The sequence below is a fragment of the Culex pipiens genome, chromosome 3 (assembly GCF_016801865.2).
Source record: "Culex pipiens pallens isolate TS chromosome 3, TS_CPP_V2, whole genome shotgun sequence".
In the NCBI taxonomy this organism is placed as follows: domain Eukaryota; kingdom Metazoa; phylum Arthropoda; class Insecta; order Diptera; family Culicidae; genus Culex; species Culex pipiens.
Genome location: NC_068939.1, coordinates 65464017 through 65483810, shown reverse-complemented (window position 1 = coordinate 65483810; position 19794 = coordinate 65464017). Strand labels below are relative to the sequence as shown.

The 19794-nt window shown below is 38.1% G+C and overlaps 2 protein-coding genes across 2 annotated transcripts in view; one reads left to right on the top strand and one right to left on the bottom strand.

The window, feature by feature from the left end:
- The window catches only part of LOC120421624 (uncharacterized), a 97357-nt gene extending 77821 nt beyond the window's left edge, over window positions 1-19536 (bottom strand). Inside the window, exon 1 of the mRNA XM_039584852.1 lies at window positions 19261-19536. Coding sequence (XP_039440786.1) covers window positions 19261-19287 — 27 coding nt within the window. The 5' untranslated portion in view covers window positions 19288-19536. The remainder of the gene's footprint in view (window positions 1-19260) is intronic.
- On the top strand, window positions 1112-7837 carry LOC120421623 (juvenile hormone esterase-like). The gene is made up of 4 exons (XM_039584851.1): window positions 1112-1660; window positions 1728-2756; window positions 7321-7613; window positions 7681-7837. The coding sequence occupies exons 1-4, from the start codon at window positions 1421-1423 to the stop codon at window positions 7835-7837; spliced, it is 1719 nt and encodes a 572-aa protein (XP_039440785.1). The 5' UTR covers window positions 1112-1420.
- Window positions 19537-19794: the final 258 nt, after the last annotated feature.

The following is a 19794-nucleotide window of genomic DNA, read 5'->3' as shown; positions in this document are numbered from 1 at the left end:
TTTCGCTTCGTTTGATACCTAAATTGCAAATTTTGAAAATTTAAGTATTTTCGAAAAAATACGGTATTTTATGAAAAAAATGTAGTACAAATTTATACATTCAAACTTACGAGATTTCCAAAAAATATTCTTAGTGAGAACATTGAAAATTTAACACGATATGGTTGAATGAATCGATTATAAAAATGATTTATCGTCCATTATCGGCGATAAGATTATCGCCGATAGATTTATAGAAATAATGATAACACTAGAATATCGTTATCGTCCCGACGATTGGATATGTTTTCAACTCTTTTTTTAATATATACAAATATTTTTTTTTGCTTATTTCTGAATCGTCAAATTCAACTGAAGTTTTAAAAGAAAAGTTTGAAGTCCCAAAAACCAATGCCTATTCCATAACTTTTTTTTTCAGAAAAATTATTATATATTTTCAATCTAGGATTAACTGTTTTATTAAACAAAAATCTGAAAAAATATATCAGCTGAAAAAATCTAACTAATGTAAAACAGTCATTAAGAAATTCCAAGTAATATCAAATAACCTTCATTTTTCATTCTACGTTTTGATGTTTCAAAAAAATTACATGGGAAATGAAGGGCCTCATAAAAAATATTTGAAAACCAACTCATTATTTCAAATTGCAGTGATTTTATGTGAAATTTCATGTCCGAAAATAGCTTCAAAAATTCTGCAATTCATCGTTACTCGACTGTTACATTTTTTGGAACATGTCATCATTAGGGAAAATTTAAAGTACTTTTCGAATCTGCAATAACCCAAAAAGGTATTTTCTCGTATAGATTAAAAATTTAAATTTTAAAATTTCGGGTTTATTTTCTAATTTTGCAAGGTTATATGTATTTTAGAGTGTCTTAAAAAGCCAGTGAATTCAACTTGTAGTCGCAGATTTTGAGACCTTTTTCAACAAGTAGAAAGCATTTCCCAAAGTTATTGAAATCTTGTTTTAAAACTAAAATTGTACTGAAAACCTAAAAATAAATATTCTGCATTAATAATTTGACCCCAAAATTGAATTGACGAAAAAACGAAATTCGGTTCAAGTCGCCATTATTTGATGAACAACACCTTGGATGACTACTCCACGCTTCTTATGTCCCTATTTAGCCCATTGTTCTCGTTTGCCCATATTGACCCCCAGTTGTGAGGTTTTAACCCTCATCGTTTCAAAGTAAACTCGTTTCACACTAACCTTTCATGTAAGTCCTCAAACAGTGAGTTAAACATGTCGAGTGTACAAGTTTTAAAATTACCTCAAACAGTTTAAAGCTCAAAAAGCTCGTGCAAACACGCCTGCACCAAAACTAGCGATGCAGAACATTCTTCTAACCGATAAAAACCACTCCAAGTGTTGAGACTGGTCGTTAATTGTCGATAGATTTGCGCGCGGTGAACATGTTAGACCCAGTCTCGAAAACGCTCCTGGCCACCCTACTGGCCACGTGCGCAATTGTGGCCGCCAGCAGTTCGGGCAACGTGTTTCCCCAGTTCCCGATAGTGTTGCCAGCTCCGTTGGTTTGCATCAAGGATGGGTGCCTTATCGGGACCACACGGGATGCCCTCGAGGGGAGTCAGTTTGATGCATTCTTTGGCATTCCGTACGCGAAACCTCCTGTAGGGCGGTTACGTTTCAGGGTGAGATGAATGGAGATTTTTGTGTTGGTGATGTGCAAGTGTTTAATTTGAATTTGCGATATTTTAGGACCCTGTGGACGTTGAACCATGGGACGGAAATTACGATGCCAGTTTCGAACGAGGCAAGTGTGTACAGAAGAGTGACGCCCGGCCCATGTCGTTGGTGGAAGGAGGTGAAGACTGTTTGTATTTGAATCTGTACCGACCCCAGAATGTGCGCGAGAAACTCCCGGTGATATTTTACATCCATGGTGGCAGTTATGCATCCGGCTCGGCATCCTTTGCCGAGTACGGTCCTGAGCGACTGATGGACACCGGGAAGGTCATAGTGGTAGTGATTCAGTACCGTCTTGGAGTATTTGGGTTCCTCTCAACCGACGACAGTAGTTCTCCGGGAAATTACGGACTCAAAGATCAGAGCATGGCACTGCTCTGGGTACAAAGAAATATCGAAAGGTTCGGCGGAGACCCAAACCGAGTCACACTGGTTGGGCAAAGTGCTGGAGGAGCTGCAGTTCAAATGCACATGATGTCCCGGCTGAGCCAAGGTACTTTTCAGCGAGGTGTGAGCATGAGCGGAACGGCGTTAGCGTATTGGAATTGGAACATTGACCAACCGCGGCTTGCAAGACTGCAGGCAGCAGTTGTGGGTATTCCAGCAGCATACAAAATTTCCACAGAACAGTTGGTCGAAGCCCTCCGTCGGGTTGATGCCATAGAGTTGGGCAAAAGCATCGATGAGCTCAAATATTTCCACGTCCATCCAACGGGCCTGTATCAACCAGTTGCGGAACGACATCTAACAAACGGGTCATTCCTTAACGAAGAACCGCGTGTGCTCTGGGCGGCGGGAAAATACCAGCAAGTCCCGTGGATTACCGGGACGGTACCGAACGATGGAGCTGCCGATTCGCTCGGAATTGTCACGAATGCTACGCTGCTGTACGAGCTGAATGAGAAGTCAAGAGCTTATATTCCTCGCCTGGCCGGGGGAGTTGACAATGTTAATACCACCCCGATGTTGAAGGATCGATTCTTCCCCGACGGAATGGACGAGCGGTGGCTGACTGCACAAAACTTTCTGAATTTACAAGAAGTAAGTAAAGACGTTCTATTCTAGTTATGTGAAGCATAAGGTTTAAAGCTAAACAGCTGCTATAAAATGCTGTTAGTTCTTGCCCTTTTTTCGTGGATCTTCTAGGACCTACATTAACCGACTTGAACACCGACTTGTCACAGTGTTGATAGGAGAGTAATTCTTTATTTTTGAGCAATTCCAGCTCAAATCAGGAATTTTTCTGATACTTTTGTACCCGACCCTCTCCGATTTCAATGAAACTTTATAGACATGTTATCCTAGGCCTATATAAGCCATTTTTGTGCATATGGAGCAAATAGTACTCGAGAATAACATTTGAGAAGAGCGTAAGGTATTTAAATATTTTTGTATTCTGTAATTTAAAAATTACTGTATCTCGAAGCCGTTGCGTCGTATCAAAAAGTGGTCAAAGACAAACTTGTGGGAAATTGGACGGGCTTTCTGAAAAAAATACACTGAAACAAAAATACACGCCACATCTATGAGATTTTTCGATTTTTAAGTCTAAAACTTAAATTTAATGGTGATATCACGATTTTTTTTTCGTTCAAAATTTTTGAGGAAATAGCCTAAAATATTACCAAAAGACTGACGAAAAATTCAGGATGGTATGTCTCTCCTAAAAAATATACAAAAATCATTTGCTAAAACTGTTTTTTTGAAAAGTGGTCTAAACATCAAAATTTTTAAAAACCGGCAGTGGGAATCGATTCTCCAGACAATTTCACATAAAAGTCTCTGTATTGACCATTGTCCTATGTCCAATCCTTGGGAAGATATAAAACGAAGTTGACTTTATAGCTGTCGGCCACCATTGCTAGTACCAACCACTAGTGTCTTCCTTTTATCTTCAAGGACTTCGCCGCCCTGGGCTCCTTGGGAAGATATAGCGGTTTTAAAAATAAAAATGTTGAAAAAACGGGATTTTTGGTGGTTTTTGACAATTTCTATATGACAGACTTGAGTTTTCAGTCTCGTAAATATTTTTAACGGAAAGCTCGTCCAATTTCCCATAAGTTTGCCTTTGACAGCATTTCAATTGGATGTAAGGGCTTACAGATATAAGCTTAATTACATTGCTTATAACTGAAAATAGAATTTTTTTTTTCAGTGTGGTAGAAACCAGGATAATAAATTTCATTACGTGAATATAAAAACGATATCAATCAAAAAGCTGTCGAAAGCAAACTTATGGGAAATTGGACGAGCTTTCCGGTAAAAATATTTACGAGACTGAAAAACTAAGTCTGTCATATAGAAAATGCCAAAAACCACCAAAAATCCCGTTTTTTCAACATTTTTATTTTTAAAACCGCTGTATCTTCCCAAGGATTGGACATAGGACAATGGTCAATACGGAGACTTTTATATAAAATTATCTGGGGAATCGAATCGACTCGCACTAAACAGTTTTAGTAAATGATTTTTGTATTTTTTTAGGAGAGACATACCATCCTGCATTTTTCGTCAGTCTTTTGGTAACATCTTAGGGTATCTCTTCAAAAATTTTGAGCGAAAAAAAATCGTGACATCACCTTCAAATTTAACTTTTAAACTTAAAAATTGAAAAATGACAGAAAAGTGGCGTGTATTTTTGGTTCAGTGTATTTTTATCAGAGAGCCCGTCCAATTTCCAACAAGTTTGTCTTTGACCAGTTTTTGATACGATGTAACGGCTTCGAGATACAGTAATTTTTAAATTGCAAAATACTAAAATAATTAAATACCTTACGCCCTTCTCAAATATTATTCTCGAGTACTATTTGCTCCATACACAAAAATGACTTATATAGGCATAGGATAACATGTCTACAAAGTTTCATTGAAATCGGAGAGGGTCGGGTACAAAAGTACCAGAAAAAATCCTGATTTGAGCTGGAATTTCTCTTTTAACATTCCATTCTCCATTTTGCATAATTTGTTCTTCCATCCAAGCCCTAATGGCAATATAAATTCATACATTTCATTTCCAAAGTTAATTTTCTTATTTTCAAAATATTTCTATTTGTATAAAGCAATAATAACACATATAAAGTCGACTGAATATATCTACAAATTATACTGAATGCTGAAATTATGCAAATGCTTTCTTTTATCCGGAAGTAAGAGTAAGTTCTTTACTAGTTTATATAAATAAAGATAAGCAATAAAAAAAATCAAAATCTCTGAAATTATGAAATAATCATAACCAATAATTTTAATTTAATCAATTTTTGGTAAAAATATATCTGCACCCTATAAATTTGAATCAAAGACAAGATTGATCAAACACGTTATATTTTAGTTGTTTTTAATGTAAAGATTCTGAAACACAGTTAACTTTATCTTTAGCTTTTTTTTTGATTTCTTAGCAATTTGATTTGTATGTTTGTTTAGTTTTTTTCAATTTTATTATTTTCTTGTGGATATCTGCAAGAGCAATTCCAGTTCAAATCAAGAATTTTTCTGGTACATTTGTACCCGACCCTCTCCGATTTCAATGAAACTTTGTAGACATGTTTTTAAACCGCTGTATCTTCCCAAGGATTGGACATAGGACAATGGTCAATATGGAGATTTTTTTGTAAAATTGTCAGGGGAATCGATTTTCACTACCGGTTTAAAAAAAATTACTTTAGACCACTTTCAAAAATACAGTTTTAGTAAAAAAAAATAATATTTTTTTTTGAGAGACATGCCATCCGGCATTTTTCGTCAGTCTTTTTGTAACATCTAAGGCTATTTCCTCAAAAATTTAGAACGAAAAACAATCGTGACACCACCTTAAAATTTGACTTTTAAACTTAAAAATCAAAAAATCTCATAAAAGTATTTTTATTTCAGTGTAATTTTTTTCAGTGCGCCCGTCCAATTTCCTACAAATTTGTCTTTGACTACTTTTTGATACGATGCAACGGCTTCGAGATACAATAATTTTTAAATTGCAAAAAAAAAATAAAAATTAAATAACTTACGCCCTTCTCAAATGTTATTTACGAGTACAATTGGCTCCATATACTGCATTTTTTAACGTTGTCCACGAAATTGTACAAATCACTAATTTTGATTTATGAATTATTCAAATAATAAAAGTGTTCTAGGTTATCATGAAAAAAACGATCCTGTTAAAAAAAGAGTAGCTGTGCCAATTTGAAGCCAAATCATTTGAGCTTCAACTTGTGTTTAATTTTTAGAGCAGGGGTTCTAAAACAGGGAGATATTTCCTCCTGAGGAGGAATATTGCCATTCTTGGAGGGGATCAGCAAAGCCATGGAAATCTCATGAATTCAATAGGTTTTGTTGTGAAAAACAAAGCCTGAATAATTTTTACAGTTTAGTTATTTTTTTAACTTTATTGTAATAATTTAGAAATTGTGTTTAATTTGAGATATTACTATCAAATGATTTCTGATGTCAAAATTTACTGTCGAAAAAAAATGGGTTTTCAATATTATATACTATTCAGTTGAACTGACGATATCAGGCCAATGCAAAGTTTTAGCTAGTTTCCACAAAGCTTTGAAAAAACGGTGGCACGATTGAATAAACTATATTTTTTACATATATTTTGTTTCTAGTTTTTTATACCGTGTTTAAATAAGAAATTTTCAAACACAATAAAAGTGTTTAAGAGGGTATTAATTTATAAAAACTTTTATTCAGCTTATTTATGTCGAGCTATTAAAAGATTGTGAAATGGAATTTGGAAAAATAAAAGGAATATTAACGGGAGCATGAAAGTATGATAACAGATTTAAAAATTATTCTGCGAAATGCATATTCAGTAGAAGTTAGTTTCATCCAATTTCTTCCAAATTATGAATATTTTTGGTACATGTTTGGATGAATGTTCAATTTTAGGTGTCAAAATATTTTTTGAATAAGGAATGGGAAGTTGGGATTTTTTTAATGTATGGGAAATGCAAAAAATTCTAAATTCAAGTGTGGGATTTTTATGTAAAATTTTATGACAAACAACTTTGTGGAAGACCGCAAAATGATCAGAGTTAAACCTTACGTTTTGAATGAAAAGAGTTTATTCACCAACTTCGACGATGCTTAGCCCTTAACCGATTTCGCTCAAAATTTTCACATTGACTTATTTTGCCTAAGGAATCGAATCAGGGGGTCGCTTTTGAATATTGTAACCCGATTACACATCAGTAAAATTGTTTTCCAATTAACGTTTTCAAAAATCATTGTTTTTTTTTTGCAAGAAATAGCTTTCAGCTGTTTTTTATATTGAATTTAAAAAAAAATCTAAATTTAAATTTTGCAATAATATGGTTATAATATATTCATAACAGTGGGTAGAGTCTCGGGTAGAGTGCTCTCGGAAGATAATAGATTTCTCTGATTTTTTTTCTTGTAATATGTACCTTAAATATTCTGAAGACACTCTACGTATCATGAATCCGTGGTTGACTTTCAATGTTTATATATTTTTTTATCGACGGCTGGAAGAACTTTTAATGCAAATATGCTTTCTTGGACATAGTGAAAATTTATATAAACTTTGCCTTAAATTAAAAAAAGAAGATAAATCAACAAAATAACCCTTACAAAAATCTCTTCTCAACAGCTCCTGACCGAGTCAACCATCACCTACTCTACAACTCAAAGTGTGAAGCAGCACTTGGCGCTGGAAGCGCCCCACAAAGCTCCCATCGGGGTGTACTACTTCAACTACAAGGGACGTGCCTCGCACTCGTACTCGTACACCTACACGACCGCAGACTTTGGCGTGGTCCATTCCGACGAGCTGCTCTATCTGTTCCGGAACACCGCGATAGGAGCCGACTTCCCCGTTGGCTCACCGGAATGGATCGTGTCGAAGGGATTTGTTGACTATTTTGTTAAAATCGCTTACGGAAGGTACGATTATGCTTACGCGATGATGATAAAAGGGTCAAATAAATGTTTTTTTTTTCTTTCTTTTCAGAATTCCCGGTCCCACATGCAGTGCCAAAGATTGCAAAATTTTGGAGTTTACCAACTCTGGAAATCCCAAAGCTCCAGCAGCACTCAACTTGATCAATGGATTCGACGAAGAAATGTACAAATTTTGGCAAAAGTTTTACAGCTTGCAAGGAATTTGAAGAAAAAAAAAGTAATTACACAATGTTCACTCGTTTTGTCCTTGCACCCTGAATGGAGTTCTTCAAAAGATCTCGAGCATTACGCTTAAAGCTAAATTAATAAAGTTGGAGATTAAAACAAATAGATTAAATAAACATTGAAAACATATTTAATTGGTTTTATTTCTGAAAACTAGCGACACATTATAATTAAATTTTCGCCACCTGTTGGAATTTATTCAATGAGGTAATAATTTTCAATGAATATGTTTTTGAAATTGAATTGAATTATTTTTGAAAATGGAACTCGATTTTTATTTTTAAATGAGATATTTATTGCATTTCAAGTAGATTAAACTGAATCTAATCGAATAACCTCAACAAAACAATCAAATGCACAACAATTGACTTGAAAAGTAGCAATGACCCTGTGTGTATCGTTGATGACCCACCGCGTGATGGCTCTGAACAAGACCCGTTGCCAATCCTCCACAGTACAGCGACCTGTTGTCTGCCTGTGCCCCAAACAACCTTGCCAGCGTTCAATGTTTTGATGGTTTCGGTACGCTCAATTACCGGCGATTCGACGCCAAGCCTTCCAAAATGCACCACACTTTTGTCGGAGTGCGCCACGCAGATTATGTAAAAACATTCAAATAAGCTTCCAAAGGCGGTTCTTCACGGTGTTTTTGGAGCTTTTTAGTTACGGCCATTTGATTAGATCGTGATTAAAGGGGACATTAAACTACTAATGGCGGTGTGTCTTTTATTTCTTTCTTTATCGGGGCAATTCTGGTTTGACAGGAGCCAAACCCTTAAGAAGTGATGATGACCAGCTGTCGATGGAACTGCACCTTAACTAGTTATTACATGTTGGACACTTTTTGACGTTTAAAATTCACACAATTGTTCCACAGTGTGAGGTCGCGGTTGCAAATTTGGGCGCAACCCCAAAGCTGGCCTCGTTTTTGAACTCTCGAAGGCCCGCCACGAAGCAACGGTCGAAGATTCGCCCGCAGATTGTTGGACGTCAAGTGGTCACGACGCCCCCCACAACTGCCGCGCACAGCTGAAAGTGAAAGACCAGCCGAACCGATTGGCTATCAATCTATCGATTGCACGTGATGTAATACCTCTCCCCTGCACGGTCAAACCGAAAATGGACCAAATCTAAGCGGCCAAGGGAACACGGAACAAATTTGAACTGAGTTCAAGCGGCTTGGCCCCCCTTTTTTGGCCTATCACGAATTTCACGCTTATCGTCGGATCGAATGCCCGCGATTTCGTGGTTCGTCGACGACAATTAGGTTATTATGGTGCGGCGGGTGGGCGTTGATTATTACGTGTTACGGGGCCAAGTGGGATCAATTTTAAGCTCTTATCCGTGCCAGTCAATCACAATTCAGCTCGGGCCAGATGCCAGATCGAGCTCACCCTGGCTAATTTGCCATAAATCATGAAAACGGGCTGCCCTTTCTTAGAGCGACCGAGAACGAGCCGATGATGGGCGGATTGATTGACCATCACGGACAATAGATCTTTCGACACCTCGTTCTAGAAGTGATTATGTTATGTTATTGGAGTGATCGGAGATTTCAAGACCAGGAGTATTTTGACTAAATTGATAGGGTCGAGACTGAAATCGATTTGAGCAAATCTAAAAAAACTGACATTTATATTTGAAATTTAATATATTTATGTTTTGAGCAATTCTCTACGAAAACGGTCTTTTTTTTAGTTTTTATTTTTAATATTGGCATTTGCCTTTGATAGGCCCAAAGAAGCCCTTTGCATCATTAGTTTGTCGATATACTTTTCCATAGAAATTTGTCAGCTGACCATACAAAAATGATACATGAAAATTCAAAAATCAGTATCTTTTGAAGGAATTTTTTGATCGATTTGGTGTCTTCGGCAAAGTTGTAGGTATGGATAAGAACTACACTGAAGAAATGATACAAGATAAAATTTATTTTTGTTGATTTTTAATTTCACTTTTTGTCACTTAACCTTGATTTGCAAAAAAACTCTATTTTTAGTTCTTTTTTTCTGATATGTTTTAGGAGACATCAAATGCCAACATTTCAGAAATTTCCAGAACGAGCAGTAAATTTTTTTTTGAATCAATACCGATTTTTTCAAAAAATCCAAATACTGGTCGCAAATTGGTCGTGTGGTGTTCGTCGGGGGGATCGGTGTGTGACGTCGCGCGCGAGAATCCGCGAGAAAGTGGTGGAAGATTCTGGAATCATTGAAAAGAAGTTCGCGTCGAGGCCTTGGAAGTTGGGCCATCAGTCGTGTGGTGTTCGTCGGGGGGATCGGTGTGTGACGTCGCGCGCGAGAATCCGCGAGAAAGTGGTGGAAGATTCTGGAATCATTGAAAAGAAGTTCGCGTCGAGGCCTTGGAAGTTGAGCCATCAGTCGTGTGGTGTTCGTCGGGGGGATCGGTGTGTGACGTCGCGCGCGAGAATCCGCGAGAAAGTGGTGGAAGATTCTGGAATCATTGAAAAGAAGTTCGCGTCGAGGCCTTGGAAGTTGGGCCATCAGTCGTGTGGTGTTCGTCGGGGGGAACGGTGTGTGACGTCGCGCGCGAGAATCCGCGAGAAAGTGGTGGAAGATTCTGGAATCATTGAAAAGAAGTTCGCGTCGAGGCCTTGGAAGTTGGGCCATCAGTCGTGTGGTGTTCGTCGGGGGAATCGGTGAGTGACGTCGCGCGCGAGAATCCGCGAGAAAGTGGTGGAAGATTCTGGAATCATTGAAAAGAAGTTCGCGTCGAGGCCTTGGAAGTTGGGCCATCAGTCGTGTGGTGTTCGTCGGGGGGATCGGTGTGTGACGTCGCGCGCGAGAATCCGCGAGAAAGTGGTGGAAGATTCTGGAATCATTGAAAAGAAGTTCGCGTCAAGGCCTTGGAAGTTGGGCCATCAGTCGTGTGGTGTTCGTCGGGGGGATCGGTGAGTGACGTCGCGCGCGAGAATCCGCGAGAAAGTGGTGGAAGATTCTGGAATCATTGAAAAGAAGTTCGCGTCGAGGCCTTGGAAGTTGGGCCATCAGTCGTGTGGTGTTCGTCGGGGGGAACGGTGTGTGACGTCGCGCGCGAGAATCCGCGAGAAAGTGGTGGAAGATTCTGGAATCATTGAAAAGAAGTTCGCGTCGAGGCCTTGGAAGTTGGGCCATCAGTCGTGTGGTGTTCGTCGGGGGGATCGGTGAGTGACGTCGCGCGCGAGAATCCGCGAGAAAGTGGTGGAAGATTCTGGAATCATTGAAAAGAAGTTCGCGTCGAGGCCTTGGAAGTTGGGCCATCAGTCGTGTGGTGTTCGTCGGGGGGATCGGTGTGTGACGTCGCGCGCGAGAATCCGCGAGAAAGTGGTGGAAGATTCTGGAATCATTGAAAAGAAGTTCGCGTCGAGGCCTTGGAAGTTGGGCCATCAGTCGTGTGGTGTTCGTCGGGGGGATCGGTGTGTGACGTCGCGCGCGAGAATCCGCGAGAAAGTGGTGGAAGATTCTGGAATCATTGAAAAGAAGTTCGCGTCGAGGCCTTGGAAGTTGAGCCATCAGTCGTGTGGTGTTCGTCGGGGGGATCGGTGTGTGACGTCGCGTGCGAGAATCCGCGAGAAAGTGGTGGAAGATTCTGGAATCATTGAAAAGAAGTTCGCGTCGAGGCCTTGGAAGTTGGGCCATCAGTCGTGTGGTGTTCGTCGGGGGGATCGGTGTGTGACGTCGCGCGCGAGAATCCGCGAGAAAGTGGTGGAAGATTCTGGAATCATTGAAAAGAAGTTCGCATCGAGGCCTTGGAAGTTGGGCCATCAGTCGTGTGGTGTTCGTCGGGGGGATCGGTGTGTGACGTCGCGCGCGAGAATCCGCGAGAAAGTGGTGGAAGATTCTGGAATCATTGAAAAGAAGTTCGCGTCGAGGCCTTGGAAGTTGGGCCATCAGTCGTGTGGTGTTCGTCGGGGGGATCGGTGAGTGACGTCGCGCGCGAGAATCCGCGAGAAAGTGGTGGAAGATTCTGGAATCATTGAAAAGAAGTTCGCGTCGAGGCCTTGGAAGTTGGGCCATCAGTCGTGTGGTGTTCGTCGGGGGGATCGGTGTGTGACGTCGCGCGCGAGAATCCGCGAGAAAGTGGTGGAAGATTCTGGAATCATTGAAAAGAAGTTCGCGTCAAGGCCTTGGAAGTTGGGCCATTAGTCGTGTGGTGTTCGTCGGGGGGATCGGTGTGTGACGTTGCGCGCGAGAATCCGCGAGAAAGTGGTGGAGATTTCAGGATTTCATTGAAAAAGGGATTCACGTCGTCGTGTGTATATTCACTTTCATTTAGTTTTGGAAGCCCTTCCCATAGCATCGTTGCTCGGATGGCACGACGGCGGTAGACGTGAAAAATCGCGATTGAGGAATTGATAAGTCCTTCTCATAGCGTCATAGCTCGGAAGGCAACGATTATGTTTCCCTGATCTATTTAAAATTGCACGTCGCCGAATAAATCGATAAATACAATAACATTTGAAAGTCCTTCCCATAGCATCGTAGCTCGGATGGCACGACGGCGGTAGATGTGAAAAATCGCGATTGAGGAATTGATAAGTCCTTCTCATAGCGTCGTAGCTCAGAAGGCAACGAGTATGTTTCCCTGATCTATTTAAAATTGCACGTCGCCGAATAAATCGATAAATACAATAACATTTAATTTTGAAAGTCCTTCCCATAGCATCGTTGCTCGGATGGCACGCCGGCGGTAGAAGTGAAAAATCGCGATTGAGGAATTGATAAGTCCTTCTCATAGCGTCGTAGCTCGGAAGGCAACGATTATGTTTCACTTTCTGGTCATATCATCTACCAAGATGAATCCTGACCTTCCCTTTCCTTCCCCTACTAACACAATTCCCCCACTTCCCGTGATGCTTGAAGGAGATGCTGTGGATTCAACGGTCTCATGCGGTGTCAACAGGTATAGAGCGACAAACTCTGTGTCTGATGAGTCTGCAACTTCAACTATCGGACTAACATTCCTACCTTTGTTGAACTGCATCTCCTTGGGGGGGCGCCGGTATTGACTTGAAGCAGAGATCTTCAGGGGTTATACAGTGAGGATGATTAGCTCCCACTAATCATCTGTTGGTTCATTGTGTAACTTCAGCTGATCCGTCAATAACGGAGTAGCAGCTCATTGGCAGTCAACCATGCTCATGCTCAAATCCAAATACTGGTCGCAAATTATTTTCACCTTCATTTTTCGATGTAAAATCGAAATTAAAATCAAATAGTACTTTAGTGAAATCTTCATAAAGTTTTCAAGTTATAGTTATAGTTAGAGCGTCTAGTTTCCCGGGGTTACAAATTTCCCGGGAAACGGGAAATTTTCAGCCAATTTCCCGGGAAATCCCGGGAATTCCCGGAAAATTTTAAATTTATTGAAAGTTGTTATGATCTTGGTTTTAATTAATATTATGCAACAAAATTGTATAGGACATCAACGTTAATGGATTAAATAAGTGTGACAATCAATTAACAGCTTGACTGCATGTAAAAAATCATTCAACTACAAGAAAATTTATTTTGGTATTTTAAACTTGCCTCTGTGAGTAGTTTATTGAAATGAGAAAAAAAAACACGCAGAAATTATGTTTTTCATGACATATCGTCGCCATCGTGCTAACTTGTCGTACGTGCATTTTGGACCAAATTGAGTTAAGAACGCCATTTTGTGCAGCTCACAATGCCTCACCTTTTGACCTTCACAGATCCCCAAAATTCGATTTCAATCCTGAGATATTCAACAAAAACCGAAAAAACTCCGTGCATTTTTGTCACTTTACATATGAAAGTAGTTTCAATCTTGTCGTGCTATCTTGTCACTCCATGAAAATTGATGTAAGTGCGACAAAAGGCCAAAGGGATTTCAGGCCAGGAAAGTCAGGATGCGTTTGTCGCACGTACAAGCTAGACTACCGTAAACATTTGTAATTATAACTCGGGACTCCAGCAACCAACTTCAACCAAACTTTGGGACAATGCACAGAATGGTCAGCCAAACAAAACGTGTTTTTTATTGTTTACATTGCGTGCTCTCGTTTTTGAATATTCAAGGTCAAACATTAAAACGCGTTTTTCTCGGAACGTCAAAATGGCGGGTGCGACATGATAGCACGACGACGTCGATATACTGGTTTCAGCTCTTGAACAAATGGTAAAACTTTTTAGTGTTGGTTTTATTCCAAACAACCCAATGATTTCAAATATTTGAAGCAAGCTTTGAATATATTTTTGCATTTTTTGAGAACAAACAATAGAAAGTAGTTTTTCAATGATTTTTTTTGTATTATTATGCAACATGATTTCAATTATACGATAAATTAACATCATTCTACAAAAAGTCTTCTATTTTTTCACATTTAACCCTCTAACACCTGTAAGTTGCTTCAGCGCTCCATAGTTCTTTTACTTTAGAGCGTAAAAAAATCTCAATTTTAATTTGGAGGTAAGGAGTTAATATTGTTTTGATGAAATAACATCAATCTGATAAAAGCTTACCTAATTGTAATAATTTAATACTCATTAATCAAGATCTATTCCCATTTGCTTCAAAAATTAATATTATCAGAAATAATTCTGATATGTATCATAATTTCTGATAATCTGATTAATTATATATAAACCAAACAATACATTAAATTGAACAAAATCATATTGAATTTGTTCATTTATTATTTTTTCAGAGAATTTTCAAAAAATAGCTCAAAAAATTTAAGAAAATGTATACTTTTGCTTGAATTTCGGGAATTCCCGGGAAACGGGAAATATTTTTTTTCTGGAAATCCCGGGAATTCCCGGGATTTTTTTTCCCGGGACGGGAAATTGGACGCTCTAGTTATAGTTTAGGTAACTTTTCTGAAAAAAGTCATGGTTATTTTTTTTTAAATTAGTGCACATGTTTGCCCTCTCTTGAAAAAAATATTTTTGAAAAGCTCAGAAAATTCTCTATATTTACCCATTTTTGAACTTTGTTGAAACGACTCTAAGTTGCTGAGATATCGCCATGCAAAGATTTAAAATCATGAAAATTGATGTTTTCTAAGTCTCACCCAAAAAACCCACCATATTCTAATGTCGATATCTCAGCAACTAGTTTTCCGATTTTTAATTTTTAATATGAAACATTCGTGAAATTTTCTGATCTTTTCGAAAAAAAATAAATTTATTTTTTTTTTGAATCAAGACTAACATTTCAAGAGGGCGTAATATTGAATATTTGGCCTTCTTATTTGTTCTTCTTACAAATATACCCGGATATGTTTAAAAAGACTGAAATACTATCTTCTAAGCCATGCACAAGTTCTTCAAAATTCAGCAATGTTGCCTATTTTTAGAAATACGTGGAAAATAAATTAAAAATGTAAAATTGTCATTTTTGACTATACAAAATGTTAGAGTTAATAGTTGATGTTCGTCCAATTTTTTTTATGGCGCATGATTTGTTTGAAAAGTCGAATAAAAAAATGTGTAAATTTGTTTTAGAGTGTATTTATTTTTGGAGAAGTCAGAAGTCCTAAGCAATACCTTAGCCACAGAGTAACACAGAGCTACCACTGCCTCTTTATTTTTGGTTCAACATTATGGTACATACATCGCAGCCAAAGACACAAAATCGATCAGAAAATCCATAATCAAGACACATTTTTTTATATTTTGAATTTTGTATGGAAAACTGCTACATATATATGACAACTTATATGGACGCACTAATGATGCATAATAACTACTTTGGTCATAGAATACACAGCTAAAAAAAGTAGTAATCCAGTTGCGTGTTGGGTGTAAAATAAATAGTGCATTATTGTATGAAATTTTATGTAATTTTACGCCCTGAAATATGTAGCCCATCAGTATGGGAAACCTACATGACCAAAATGTCAAGTTGATATATGCGTTTATCCTTACAGCTTTTTATCGGTCTGATGGCCAAGTGGGCTATGGCGCCAGTCCTAACTGTTGGTGCTGGGTTTGAATCCCGTCGGCTGCAATTTTTTTTTGCGTTTGTAAAAAGTGTACATTCCGTGAGTAATATTAAGTGTTTAAATAAAATAAATTTTGTCGAAAATTTAAATTTGCATATGAAAATTTATACAAATGACTAAAAATTATTTGAATTATATTGTATAAAGAATAAAATTTATAATTAAATGAAGAACTTTTATTCTTTCTGGAAATTTTGAATTTTGAGGCCACCGATCGGAGATGTCAATAAACCTTAGAAAAAAATAATCTTAAGTTTACTTTCGGTAGAAGCATAAGTGTAATAATTTATAAAGGATTATGTGATATCTATTGCTTCGAAATTAAAAATGTTTGGCTTGATCAAAACCAAAGAAAAATGTGTACCAGCAATGGTCATTATAAAAACTGACTTAATTCACCTATGTGGTTGATGCCTTCCTTACTTTACCTTTACCAACAATGGGTAATATGAGTGGTTCGGACACAAATTTCAGCTATTTTGTTTAGGTCATGAGTAAAAAAGATACTTAAATAGAACATAAGAGATCATAACTCGAGACAGGGTTGCCAGATCTTCAATGTATTAGATTCGTTGGAAAGGTCTTTCAATTACCTAACCAACGATAGGTTGGATCATGGATTCGGACATCGTTTACATTCATTTAAGTGAGATCTGTAAAAAAAAAAAAAAAGTAAATCTTTCCCAGTTCCTGAGGGGAACACCCTTGAAGAGTATCGGGGCCGGCATCTACAAAGCGGTTTCAGTGGCAGTTTCATTCTCAACTTAATGTTGACATGTTAGGGTTAATGTTAACATTCCATAAGCCGAGCTCCTGTGGTCTATTGGTTACAGGTTTCGTTTGATAAACGGAAGGTCGTGGTTTGAAACCCACATGGCTTGGCACCACCTTTCCTCGTACTTTTCACATGTTTCGAGGACCGGCTGTGCTCTGTATATTTGCATCTGCGGAGTGCGCTGGGCCCAACCGCAAAATGTGCTTGGAGGGACAAAAAAAAACTGCTTAGCAAGAGTCCCGGGCTTTTGGGATTTCACTGGGAACACATCCTAAGTAGCGTAATAAAAAAGTGCACTTCAGTTCTAGCGACACATATGGAAAGTACAACAGCACAGAGGAAAGGAAAAAATGTTACGGCGTGTGGACAGATCAACACACTTGCTCAACAATAGCTCGTGTGCTTTGTTCCCCAAATGCCCAAGAACAGCAAATTGGCAGCCTCTGCAGATCTAAAAATAGATCAGCAGGTCGACAATAGATCAAATAAATGGTCGCAGTGGACTCATGGCAATCAAACAAAAAAAAAAAAAAAAAAAAACATTCCATAGGTCGCCTTCCTAAGGTGTCGTGAAAAGGTCCAGTTTGTGACGATACACTACCTTCGCTTTTACTAAGCAATCGAATCCAGAAGAGAAACGATCACCAGTTGTGTTGGTCCGAGCCGGGATTTGAACCCCGATCTACCGCTTACTAGGCGGGAGCGTTACCACTAGGCTACGTGGCTCGGTCAAGTGAGTGAGATCTGGCTTCAAAAAAATACATAAATATCACTTAACTGCCCATGTTCGTATAAATGTCCCATATGCAAAAACAGCAAGCTGAGAAAAACGCATTTGAAGTTTATCCCAAACATAAGGCTACATGTAAAGTTGTCGCGAAAAAACGGGATTTCCTCCTGATTTCTAGAACAAAGTAGGTACTGAATGTTATAGGCTCTTTTGAAAGAGCACACGATTTTGAACCAAACTGCATCAATAACTCGAAATTGATAAAAAAAAATGCATATGGGACATCTATGCGATCAGGGGCAGTTAAATGATCATAACTCGAGACAGGGTTGCTAGATCTTTAATGTTGTGGACTCGTTAGAAAGATCTTTCAATTACCTAACCAACGATGGGTCGGATGATGGATCCGGACATCGATTACATGCATATAAATGAGATGCGGATGTATGTGAAAATACATTTTTATACGTTACTTTTGAACTAGTTATCGAAACTTCAAACAATTCAATAGCGATGTATGGGACCCTAAACCAAGTCGAATGTAACTGGTTTGGTCAAAATCGGTTCAGTCAGTGCTGAGAAAACTCAGTGAGAATTTTGGTCATAACAAACATATACACAAATACACACACCGACATTTGTTCAGTTTTCGATTCTGAGTCGATATGTATACATGAAGGTAGGTCTTTGAGCTTTTAGTAAAAAGTTCATTTTTAGAGCAGGATTATAGCCTTACCTCATTGAGGAAGGCAAAACGGTAGGAATTAAGCTTTTCTTCATATAAAATTTGCTGACTAGTCTTTTTCAGTCTTTCTGGCATTTATGTATTTTTTTAACTTAATGATTTTTTGTTAATCTATTGAAAACATATTTCTGCAAGATCAACTACATAGCCATTATCGTTATCAACTTGTTATCAGTATAATCGTAAATGTTCTGGATCCCAATTAAAATGTTAAACATCATAATAACGTTCATATACATTCTCTTATGCTTACTGAACAAAATCAATTAACTGGTCTAAATTAAGTTGCTTATAGATTAATGATAATTTCTCGAACACACCTTGACATTTTGTCTCAAAACATGATCTAGAGATAATTTTCAGCCTTTTCTAAACTTTATACCAAACCAAAAATTATAATAAAAAGGTGTGACCAAACTGTGGTCGTGTATTATGGTAATCACCTAGAAGTACGCACTAAGCCACCAACGTAACCGCCACCAAATTGGATATTGATCGATAGGTGCCAGCTGAGGTCCTCCCCCCTCCCTCCCTAGCTGTTTCGAGTAATAGCAGTGAATATTGGATAATTACTAGGCGGTGATAATTATGCAAATTACCCTCAGGCGTGTGCGTCTGACAGTGTTGGATACGGCTCTGGTTTCGTTTTCGATGACATTGATGAGAAATTAAAAATTCACCGCTGGTGGTGGTGCTGGTTTGGGGCGTTTTGCAACATTTGTAACTCCGCTTAATGATTTATGATGTTTTTTTTTGTGAGACGCGGAAATCGTTTAAACATTTTCAAATTGCATCAGATCATCGTTGGAGGAAACGCCTTTTGCTGAACTTTTATCCACATTTACCTCCTTCCAGTGTGAAAGAAAACTGCCAAATAATGCTCCAAAGAAAACTTCATATTGCAGACCGGCCATTAAACGCCCATATTGTGCAATTAATAATCTATCAAGTTAACAATTACCCATTGAATTTTTTTGCGAACCAAACTGGCAGCATAAATTTAAAAAGCCAAAATGAAAGGCCAGTTTTTGGCGGCTTTTTCCACCCGACACTGACTGAGAGGTGGCGCTGAATGTAAATTAATCGACTAAATATTGAATGGACTGCGCACCACCACCGCTGAGAAAGCCGCCCGAGGAGAGTGTTAAATTAATATTTGGTGTACTTTTTTCCCCCAAAACTTACCACCACGTTATGCAGTACTCGCGCCATGGTCGATCACCGGGTTGGCCACACGGCAGGTGAGGCAGGTTCTTCTTCTGTTTAGGTTTGGCTCTTTTTGGGGGGAGATTTTTTAGGGTGTTTCAGATTGAACAGTGCACTTTTTCAAGATTTCACTTTGCGATTTACCCTCTGACTAGTAGGACACTTGATTTCACAAGACACTAATTTTACTGAAAACTTTTGCTCTTCAATTCTTTGATCTGCTTCAAAGTGGAAGATTTTTAAAACTGCACTTAATTTTTCTGAAAATAAGAGAAGTTGCGTTAATATTAAGATATTACAATTAAGCATGAGTATTCGTTGAAGCATTGATTGTGAGACACTTTTATTGTTGAAATAGCAATATTTGAATTTTATTTAATATTTTGAAATTCAGCTTAAGGCAAATAATAAGTTTTTTTTTTCAAAAAATCCTGGGGCAGAAATAAAATTTCTGGAAAATATCAAGGTAAATAAAAACTTTTGCAATTGATTGTAAACTATTTGAAATACGTT